We start from the raw sequence: 11,499 nt of genomic DNA, 5'->3' as shown, positions 1-11,499 counted from the left end.
GCCTGGTCTACAGAGTGAGTTCCAGGACAACCAGGGCTACACAGAGAAATCCTGTCTCAAAAACAAAAAACCAATCAAACAAACAAACAAAAAAGAATTAAAAAAAAACCTCTGAACACTTACTGTGCGACATACACTATTCTAAATGTCTTTAATATACTAGCAAACAAACAAGAAAAAGATTCCAGTCCTTGTGTCTCCTGCTAGTAGAGAGGATGGGTAGTGAAGCTAATATCTTACAAAGCATGAGTCAGGGTGTGGCCCAGGGGGTTCTAAGAGTAGAAAAGGGGCCTGTGCCTGGGATCTTGGCAGAGCATGAGAGTGGAAAGGAGTGAGAAGTAGGAACCCAGTTGCGTTGACTTTTGGAGGCTGCTATAAGAACTTTTGGGTTCTGCTTTAAGGTTGTTGTTGTTGTGGTGGTGGTGGTGGTGGTGATGGTGGTGGTGGTGGTGTGTGTGTGTGTGCGTGTGTGTGTGACAGAGAGAAAGAGAAGGAGAAGAGGGAGAGAGAGAGAGAGAATAATCAGTCAATGAAAGGACAACTTTTGAAGTCAGTTCTCTCCTTCCTCAGTGGGTTTCAAGGATCTACCTATGGTCATCAGGCTTGCCCGGCAAGCTCTTTTCTTCTCTGAGCATCTCACTGGCCCAATCGGTACAGGAGGTTTCCCTCTGTACACTTTTAGACAGAGAAGTAGTATACATTCTGATTCATGACTTACCCAGTGAGCCTCTGCTGCATCAAGGGCATCTAGAGAAGTTGAAAGCAAAGTAGAAGATGAGCGGAAGGCATGAGACAATGGCGGTGGCTCATCTGAATCTGGTGACAAGGAGGCAGGATGAGTAGCTAGATTACAGGTAGACTTTGTGGGTGGTGAAGTGCGATTGAGTGTGAGACAGGACGAGTGCCAGAGGACCCTGAGGTCTTTGGTCTGAGCAGCTGAAAGAATAATAGATCTGCCTGCCTCAGGGAAGGGTGGGCATGGAGCCAGCTCAAGAGCAAAGTCATGAGCTCGGCCCTGAACACGGCAAGACCAAGATCCTCTAAGCCTTATAGTCTAACATATCGGAATGGAGTTGCTGGATTGTTGAGTGGAAGTTAAATTCCAGAAATTATTTACCTTCCATAGCTTTTTTTCTCTGTGAATCACAATACTGAACCACTGAGGTGCCATTTTGAATGCTGTGACACAGTGCATGACTTAGTATACTACCTTGGAGTTCGGTGCCAACAAGTCATCTCTGACTGTGGGTCAACTATTGCATTCTGTGTTAAGGCGACGATGGCTTAGTTGTTCAACACTGCAGATGTCTTGATTTAAATAGTGAAATGAGAAGCCTAAGGAGACTGTGTCAGCATGACCCAGATGTCACTGAAAACAAAGTGATGATGATGATGATGATGGTGATGAGGAGGAGGAGGAAGAGGAGGGTGCCTGTTTGATGAGTGGAGATATTCGTATAAATGGATTAGGAGTGAGAGAATAAACCAAAGAACTCACACCTCACAACATATAGAAGCACACGAGATAATATGTGCCCAAAATAACACACAGCAGTGCACATGAAGGCCTACTGTCACAATCGCACAACATAGGCAGACGCTTCTCAATCAGTCAGAAGTGGCATTTGACCAAGTGTGGGGGTACATGCCTGTGATCCCAGCCCCGTTAGGACACTCACAGACATCTGCAGATTAGGGACTCCAGAATCAATTGAAATGTCCTTTAGGACTACATTTCTAGGAAAGAGAATATATATGCGTGTATACACATACATATGCAGAGACCGAGGGATTTTATCAGAGTGGTATTTTTCAGACTTGGCTGGATGTTAAATCAGTTTTTAAGCTCGGATTATTATTATTTTTTTTAAATATGGATCTTATCCCAAGAGATTTGTACTTAGTTGGCATGACTATATCATGGCTTTTAAAAATCAGCATGCTGTGTAATAGAAGCCAGCATTCTTTCTTTCAAGACTGGTTTTCCTTAGAGAATCTGCCTTCTATTTGCACACAGTCCCTCTGAACAGCTTTTTGTTATTGCTTTGTTTTTGAGACAAGGTTTTGCTATGTATTCCCACTGGCCTGTTAGGTAGACCAGGCTGGCCTCAAATTTACTGTAATCCTACCTCAGTCTGTCAAGTCAGTCTGGGATTACAGGTATGTACCCCTACACTCTGCCTTCTGAAAAGTTTTGGTGGTGCTAATTGGCTTGCCCATTGGAGGCCAGGGCTGAAAAATACTATCATTATTATAGTGATTATGATTTTCAGCAGGGTATATTTAATAGCATCACAAAACTTCATCTTAAAAACCACTAAAGGAAAAATAGAAATTCTTGAAGACATGAATTGCTTCCTGGCTGACATCTCCCACCTTTTTACACCCACAGCCCATTGACTGGAACATTTGCCTGCTTAGAATTCTGAACACCAACCAGTTGTCTTAAAAGCCACATCTGTACCAGCATTCTCCAACGTTGCTACCTGACTCCACCACTGTTCCCAGTAATTCTCAACCACCCTTCATGCCCAGCACAGCTACTTGGTATTCTTTGTGAAGTGAGTCAGGTATTTTGAAGGATTTATCAAAAATCTTTTCACCAGTAATGGCCATGGTGGGACAGAGCAATTGGTGACAGCAATGATGGGTAAGAAGGGTGGGAAAGATGATGGTGGCCGCATCTGTGGCAGCTATGACAGGCTCAGGCAATGGCAGCCGAGGGGATGCATAGTAGCAAGGATGCTGGCCACAACTGTAATGAATTTAGAGGATCATAGCAACCAAGGAGGCAGTCACATTGGGTTGACTGACAGCCTTCACTTTGCCTGCAAGTATGGCCAGCAGGAAGTAGCAGGGAACAAAAGCTAAAGCCCTCAACAAAATAGTCCTCAATCAAAGGGATGATGGAGGTTGGTTTTCCTCACCCCTTGAGTGGGAATGTTCTATCTCCCAGAGTTCCCCAGAGAACTAAGGTATTGCCCACAGTGACGGTTTGCTTGGTAAGATCCTTCCCTTCCTGGTCATACTTCCTGTTGTTCTACGACCATGGCCTTCTGGGATCATCTCCTGACTCCCTGTCTTACATCTCTTAGCTAAGACAGTGTATCATGAGGAGAGTATGATTCAAGCACATATGGCACATTAACAGAACTGAGCCTCTGCCAAGCTGTAAAGCTGTGACAAATTTCAAAAGACTGAAACGTAAAAGATGTTACCGAACCGATTTGATTAGGCAAGATAACTAGAAAAATTCCCGCATGTTTAGAAATTAAGAAATATAACTCCAATTTTCTAAGTAATCCATTGCCAATAAAGAGATAAAAATTAGAAAATATGCTTTGTAAATAATATGTATATACTTTTATATTATTTACTTTGTAAATAATATGTAATAATGTATATACCTCAGTATAGGACATGCCTGAAACATTCATCTCAAAAAGGTGCAAGTCATGTGTGGTGCACACACCTGCAATCCAAGGCAAGGGGATCAGAAGTTCAAGGTCAGCTTTTGCTACACAGTAAATTCAGGCCATCCTGGCCTACAGGAGAGCCTGTCTCAAACAAATATAAGCCAAAATGAAGATCAACAAAGCTAAAAACAAGTTATAGAAAAAGGTCAATACTTGATATACTCCTGTTCTGATAAAGGAAGGAGGGAACAGCCTCCAAAACTTACTTCTGAAGGGCGGGATGGTGCTACAGATGCTACGGACCTTAGGGTAACATGATTATCATGAACAGATTTATGACAACCCCAAATCATCAGTAATGTGATAAGGTTCCAGGGAAGATGAAATTACCAAACCAGATACAGCTAGAGAAAAAAAAAAAAAAAAAAAAAAAAAAAAAAAAAAAAAAAAAAAAAAAAAAACCACCACAAAGTTGTGTTTGCTTAAACACAAGCACAGATTCTTTTCAGCCAAATGTCATCCAGAAGTGAAGTCTCCATTCCTGCAATGTGTGAGGTCTCAAGAATGCTTGGGCCAACAGAAGGCAATAGCATGATGCCTGTGAGGTCCTCCCTTTCACTGTGTTGGACCCGGCAGTCCCGACAGGCCATATAAAAACCGTCTAAACTATAGTCTGGACCTCCATTTTGTTGTCCTTATCTCACTCTTAGGAGCATGGAGCAGAAGCCCCACTCAAACAAAACAAGCTCTGCTGAAAACATGCCCCAAAGCCTTAGGGTTCAACCCAAATGGGCTAGGAGCAGAGTCACCAGATCCTAGGCAGCACTTTCAGGGCTACAAGACCTGCTGTTTACCCTCTGCCAACACCTCTTCCTTCCAGTCTTGCAACCCACATAGGGCCTGGCAGCCCCTCCAATTTTGCCTATGTAAGACTTCTACTTTGACTCCCAAGCCAACAAATTTCTTTTGTTTTCAAAGTAAATATTCAGGGGAAACTCCCAATGGGCCAGGCTATTTTCTAAGCCATGATACAAAACTTGGGATTCAAGTGGCTGCCTACTTTTGGAGTCACCTCAAGGGAGGAGACTCATCTCAATAGTTAATCTGAATGGATGGCATAGGTATTGTTGAGCCAAAAATTCTGTAGATCAAGGAATCTGAAATCTTGACAGCCTACAGAATGAATCTGGGGATATAGCTAGTTGGTAAAGTGTTTGCCCAGTGTGTACAATATCTGAGTTGGATCTTCAATACCACATAAACTAGGCATGGGACACATTCTTATATTCCCAGCCCTCAGGAGGTAGAAATAGGAAGAACAGAAGCCCAAGTCTTCCTTGGCTACACTGCAAGTTCAAGGCCAGTCTGGGATACATGAGGCTGCCTCAAAATAAATTAAAATTTTAGAGATTGGTTGGTATTAACAATCTGGAAAGTTCATACATAAATAGGAACCCTAGTGATCAGCATGATACAAATTAAGATTTTAATATATATACAAATGTATTATTTAAATTGAAGCTTTTTGCCATGGAAGTGACAGGTAATGACAGGTTACCTCTCCTGAATACCATGTGGGTTAGTGTCTTCTTTTATCAATTGCTCAAAACACAAAGGAAAAAATAATTCCTGTCAATTGCAGATGGTACTCTTAGTGCACAGAACCTTATAAATATGAACAGAAATGGACAATAACTTTCTGAAGAAAAAAAATATTTTAATATCCTCCCATCAACATTAAATGGCCTTTTCATCTTCTCCCTGGCTACTGACCAGGCTGCTCCCACTTATCTTCTAACCTCTGTTCCCTAGCAGTTACAGAGGAGAGCTGAAGCTTTTACCGGAATGCCATCCCTGGGCTTTCTTCCCTCTGGATCCTGGACTGATTCTTCATGAACTGACCATATTGGGAAGTCAGTGGGCAACCAAGAGCTGTTACTACGGAGACTGATCGGGATCTGCACGGGCTGGATCTCTTCTGTACTTGATTCCCCCACTCTTCACATGCAGTCCTCTCCTGAGAGCACGCTGATCCACAAGGACAGAGGTTCAGTGCCTGTGACAACGGCCCTCCCTGACAGACAGGGAGTTGGTAAACACACAATAGCTAAGTTCTTAGCCATCCTCAGAGGCCTCATTTTTGGCAGTGGTAACCAGTTTCGTAGTAGACTTTTAAAGATTTCTACCCTTCCAGCATGCAGGTCACGGGATCAAACTCAGGCCTTCAGGGGTAGTGGCAAGTACATTTACCCACTGTCCCATCTTGTCACCCCAAGAATGCACTTCTTATTGGCTGTCGTCTCCCTTCCCCACTCCCTCCCACTGTTTCTGGATTCAGACTGAGACCATACCGTCAGTGCCTCGCTCTGAGACTTGGCTTCTGGGAGACTGCTAATCAAGACAAAAAATCTAGTGATGGAAGCCTCCAAGCCATGTCTTTCCTGTTTTCAATTTTTAAAGTTTATTTAAAACAAGATGGGGCCTCAGGTGGCCCAGTCTGGCCTCAAAACTATGTAGCAAAGGATGACCTTGAGCTTCTGCTCCTCACGCCTCCCCTCGCTTCTGTCTCTACACAGTTGTTTTCAATAAGATCAGTATTTTGATGTCCACTGCCCAAAGCCTGTGCTTACTGCTCAACTGGTTCTAATTCAGTAGTGGAAAAACGTGCTATTTATTGCTCCTCCACCACATCTCTAGAAAACTGTATGAAAGTGTAGTGAATGTAGGCTGGGGACACAAATGGTAGGCAGGGCATATCTGACTGACATGTGTTCGGTTACGGGTTGTCTCCACCTAGGCATGGTGGTTCACACCCAGAACCCTGGCACTCAGGGAGACTGCTGTTGAGTTTGAATCCAGTTAGGTCTGCATAATGAGTTTCAGGACTGCCTAGACTTAAACAATCTGGTTGACTATGAGTGGGAGGGAAGCCTGTCTCCAGTGTATGGACAGCAGGGACAGGGGATGGCTGTTTGAGTCATCTTACTCCTAAGCCTAGAACAAGAGCACCCTGGCCCCTCCTGAGCGCGTACTTGGCAGACCAAGTAAAACTGGGGGATGGATGAGCAAGCTTTCCCTCATCTCTCCTCTTCCCCCCTCCAATACTGAAGGCTGGAATCAAAGCCCAGTACTCAGTCTTTATTTATTTAGCATCCCGATGTCCAAGAGAGCCAGACCCACAGCAGGGCCCTCAAGACTCCAAAACTCTTGTCACTCTTCTAGACAAGGACACCAAGTAGGACAGTTACTCATGTCTGTTTTCTTCAAGTCCAAGGGCTTATCAGGAGGCAGGCAGGGGCTGTGCCTGTGGAGAAAACATAGACATTTACTGGCCTTGAGACCTCTGATGGGGGAATGAGTGTCTGGAGGGAAAAGGTGCCACATGGTGACCTTGGCCACTTGCCATGAGAACAAGTTGACCAGGATAAGCCAAAACATGGAGCTGAAAGGTACTGCTCTGTTTTTTAATTTTTTTTGGAGGAGGACAAGAAACAGGGATCTTACTCTAGCCCAGGGTGGCTTAGAACTTGCCAGTAGCCCAGGCTGATCTACAACTCATGTATGAACTCAGGCTAGGCTGAACTCATGGCAATCTTCTTAGCTCAGCCTCCAAGTGCTAGGATTCAGGCATGTGCCAGCACTGTTACGGGTGCCGGGGACTCAGTGGGTAAACATCTCTCACTCAAGAAAACTTTCTTTCAAAAGGGGAGGGAGAGGCATGCAAAGAAGAAAACTAGTCAGCTGGTAGGAAAGCCTATGCACCAGGGTGGAGAGTGGAAGTCTGTGCGGGAACAGGGAGCTTTTGGACTGTCAGCAACAGAACCACAAGCTCTCCCACAAAGGCTTTCATGTCACATGGTGGATGAGGGCATTTTAATGTGACAATCAGAGAACGGAGGAAGCCTAAATCTCCCAAGAGGAAAATTGTGATGCCATAGGCATGAAGGGGCAGGACAGTGGAGGAACTGGTATTGGCCCTTCCTGGTGCACTAGAAAGCCTGGAGCCAGGAGGGAAAACAGGTGACCTAATTTCCATTCTGTTCTTAACCCTTACATGTACTAATTCATGATGGGACTGCATGTGTGGAGGTGTGCGTGCACAGCAGAGGACAGCCTGCAGGCGTTGGTGATAGAACTCAGGTTACCAAACTCGGCAGCAAATGTCTTTACCTGCCAAGCCACCTCCCTGCCCTAATTTCCATTTTTAAAAGCTCTTTTAGTTGCAGGAAAGAGGAACTGTAGGGTCACAGGAGACTGAGAAGAGGTTACCCACTTGCCTAGGAAGAACAGCAAACCTTGACAAAAGATGGGCTCAAGAGATGGCTCAGCACTTGCTCCTTTTGCAGAGGACCTGGGTTCAGTTTCTAGCACCTGGATGTTGGCTTACAATCACCCACAGTAACTCTAATTTTAGGGGATTCTAGGGGATCTGAAGTCTTCTCCTGACCTCCATGGACATTAGACACACACACATGGAGAAAAAAACATTGATTCATATAAAATGAGAAATAAAAACTAAAGTTAAAAATGAAGCAAATAAACAACAAAGAAAACAAACAAAAAAGAAATATAAGAACTTTATTGTCCAGATGCCAAAGACACTTGAAAGAAATAAATATCCCTATGAGATGGCTAAGTCATTAGTACAGACAATATGCAACCATCGCTGAGCATTTCCGGTGGAGCATTAAAAGTCCTTTGGGGCAGTTTCTGCTCTCACAACCTAAATCTTCCATCTACCCCTGTTCTATACAAAGAACCAATAAATATCAGACATAATGAGAAGTTAACCTTTAGCCAAGAACTCTTCTGAAGTATGAGACACAAGGGTAAAGTATGAAATGGTAGGATGAGGCCTGGGATGCAGGGAGCTGGTGGAGCTTAAAAGCCAGCGAACAGGAATGGGGGAACAGAGGAAGTCTTTTTGAGAGATGGTATCGTGTACACAGGATAGGAATCAGGACAGGAGATGGACTTGAGAGGGCAGCCCACGCAGAGTAAGAGAGCTGGAGATGCAGGATGAATATGCTTGCACTGTCTACTGAAGATGGAGCATGGAACTGGAGGTGGAGAGTGGAGAGGTAGGGCCAGGTCACCCGGGATCCAGGCTGCACTGGGGGTGAGAGCTGATCTGGAAGAACTGGAACCACAGAGAGCTTTCTATGCAGAAGCCAACATGCTAAGATTTCCTCTGATACCATTCTGGGACCATCACAGAGGGACTGGAAAGGACAAGATGGACCAACAAACTAGGCAGGAAGGTGAGAAAGAAAAAGGCAGAGCTGCAGGGACAGAGACCCCACGGAGGGGCTCAGATAAGGATGGTTAAAGGTGTGAACTTTCCCTTTGAGTGGTCCAGCAAGAGCAGCAAGACACAGTTGAGGGTTTCTCACTCTTTCTCCCATTTCTGCCAATCCCAGAGCATTTTAAGACTTTTTCCTCGTTGCCCATCAATAACATTTTAGTATCTGAGACATATTGTATGTGTATTTATGTACTGTGTACAGTAGCTAGATCCTTTTCCCTTCACCCCTCCCCCTCACTTCTACCAGCACAGCTGGAAAGCAGTGAAGGGGACACAATGGCAGAGGAAGGGATGAACACAAGGGATTCGGTAAGAATCAGGGTCTTTGTTTCAGTGTGAGTCGGAAGCCACCAGAGAGTTTTAAGCAAGGGTTTATCATGACCAGAATTCAGGTCATTATATGGAAGCAGGAGGATCAGGCAAGCCAGGCACAGGCCGGGGCAGGTGCCCTGTCAGTGAAGGAGTGTGAAAGGTGAAGTGAATCGAAGACTTAGACTTGGGGATAGAGAACCGTGTGTTTTGGATTCTGGATGCATAGCCAGGGCCATGTATGGGAATGGGACTGGAGCTAGTTCTTGAAGGCATTTAAACTAGAAAATGAAGGGAGTTGTGAAGGGAAAAAGATACAATCGAGTGAGCCTCCTTTACCTCTCCAGTTGTGGGTGAACTTTGTGGCTGCACTTGCTCAGCGCACTGCAGGAAGCGCTGCATGTGTTCGGCACAATTGCCAACTGCTGCCTCATTCAAGCGAAGACACTCCTCAAAGGCTTCAAACGGTTCAGCACAGGCCTGTCGGATCTGGCGGATGATGGGGCTGCAGGAGTAGAGCATTTTAAACCCTGAAGCATTCAAACGCCACTGCCTGGCACCCTCTAGCCCCAAGTTTTACTCACTGGGAGGACGTGCATCGAGCAATGCTCATCTTAAGGTAGTGACAATCTCGATGCCACGACTCTGGCTTGGCTGCCACACATCGGCCATACTGATCCAGCTCCCGGCTGCAGTATCGAGCAGTGACTTCCAGAGCTGCCTGCCTGTGGGACAGGGTAAGCTGAAGATAATAGCAAGAGTAGGGAAGAAAGAGTTCTGATTTTGGTATGTGATTGGACTAGGGATTCGGTCTGGATTTGGGGATTTTAAGGATCCTGTGATAAGGACAACCAATGAGGGGCAGAAATAAGCGCCGATCCCTGAGCATTAAGGAACAAAGTGAGATTTCCGGGGAGATAGTGGAAGTCTAAAACAAAGTGTGGCTATTGTAAGGCAGGCCTGGAGTATCTCTCAAGGGTCGTGAGTGCAGTCATTTCCCGTTGGGGGTCTTGCAGCCTGACAAGCATGATCTAGAGTTATAGGGAGTTGCAACTCACATCTCCAGGCCAGTTCAGGAGCCGATCAGTCAGGAGAAGAGACCCGCCTTTTCCGGTATCAGGTTGTCATGGCGGCGCCCAACCCAGACCTCCTGGACTCACTCTTCCGGAAGCTGAGCGTCCCGACCACTCATCCCGCGAAAGTTCAACCTTCAAGGCTGTGTTCTGTTTTGCCTTCCGGCTCACTGCCTATCCGGGAGGCGGCCCCGTAACTACTTCCGGTCCGACAGCTATTTTAGTTTATTTACTTCCGGCTTGTGGTGGTCACGCTTAGAAATCACCGGAAGTAGGACTTCGGCAACGATTCTGCTGCTGGGCACCAGAGCTAATTCCCTGTAGGTCAAATCTCCAGCTGCTCGCGCTGCCACTTTCCCGGCTGGAGTTAGAGGCCACCGGCCCGCGAGACTATGGCTCTGCACACGCTGCGGTTGAGGCGGCAGCTGTGCCCCCAGCTGCTGAGTTTAGGGACACGGGGATTGACCTCTCAGACTGAGCTGCCCACCATCCATCAGTTTTATGCAGGTGCATATTCTCCTCCTGACTTTAGTTCCAACTTGATGGGGATGACCTTAATCGCCACATTGGGCCTCCCATCCGATTATTCACTCAGGCATGTCCTTTTCCTGGTATAGGTGGTAAAGGCAGGATGAGAGGGGGTTTTATTGCTTACTCTTTGCAATTGTGGACAAATTGTTTTCTTTGTAATTTTCCTTGGTGGTGTTTGCACCCTCCACATTTGCTTTCAGATTATAAGGCTAGACCTGGAAGTTCATTTCCCTGTAATATTTAGCTTTGTCACCTAGTATAGAGAGGTTTAAGACTAGAGAAAATGAGCGGTAACCACCTTAGCATGCAGTTGTAAAATGAGGATGACTGCTGTGGCCTCCTTCATTCCAGGCAGTGACATGTTCATTTTTGGGAAACATGACACTCATACTCCACACTTGTGGTTGCCATTTGGTGGCTTTGTCAAAAGAGTCATTAGGAATCAAAAGGAAGCCGGGCCGTGGTGGCTCACGCCTTTAATCCCAGCACTTGGGAGGCAGAGGCAGGCGGATTTCTGAGTTCAAGGCCAGCCTGGTCTACAGAGTGAGTTCCAGGACAGCCAGGGCTACACAAAGAAACCCTGTCTCGAAAAACAAAACAACAAAACAAAAAACCAAAAAAAAAAAAAAAAAAAAAGGAATCAAAAGGAGAGAAGTACATAACCATAAGGTTTGCAGTGAAGCGGATTTGAGAAATGATCTCAGAGTGCTTCTGTTACTGGGGTTCCCCTTTTGGGAGCTCACTAATGAAGGAATTTTAAAATATATTCATTTAGGCCGCTCAAGGGCAATGTTATTAGTCTGAGAGAAAACACTGGGACAGGTAAGCTGTAAACAGCAGCTGCTAAGAGGGAGCAGGGAAAAGA

The 11,499-nt window shown here is 45.5% G+C and overlaps 1 protein-coding gene across 2 annotated transcripts; it reads right to left on the bottom strand.

The window, feature by feature from the left end:
• Positions 1-6,533: 6,533 nt before the first annotated feature.
• Positions 6,534-10,274, bottom strand: Chchd5 (coiled-coil-helix-coiled-coil-helix domain containing 5). 2 transcript variants are annotated; one of them, XM_076929731.1, is made up of 4 exons: positions 10,089-10,274; positions 9,615-9,772; positions 9,370-9,535; positions 6,534-6,720 (listed from the first exon to the last, which is right to left on the bottom strand). In XM_076929731.1, exons 2-4 carry the CDS (start codon positions 9,641-9,643, stop codon positions 6,697-6,699), a joined length of 219 nt encoding a protein of 72 aa, XP_076785846.1. In that variant the 5' UTR covers positions 9,644-9,772; positions 10,089-10,274; the 3' UTR covers positions 6,534-6,696. The 2 variants fall into 2 exon arrangements, with proteins under 2 accessions (XP_076785846.1, XP_034352818.1); XM_034496927.2 differs by having other exon boundaries at positions 9,615-9,755.
• Positions 10,275-11,499: the final 1,225 nt, after the last annotated feature.

The sequence above is a fragment of the Arvicanthis niloticus genome, chromosome 2 (assembly GCF_011762505.2).
Source record: "Arvicanthis niloticus isolate mArvNil1 chromosome 2, mArvNil1.pat.X, whole genome shotgun sequence".
In the NCBI taxonomy this organism is placed as follows: Eukaryota; Metazoa; Chordata; class Mammalia; order Rodentia; family Muridae; genus Arvicanthis; species Arvicanthis niloticus.
The sequence above is the reverse complement of the archived record's forward strand: the minus strand, read 5'-3'. Positions and strand labels throughout refer to the sequence as shown.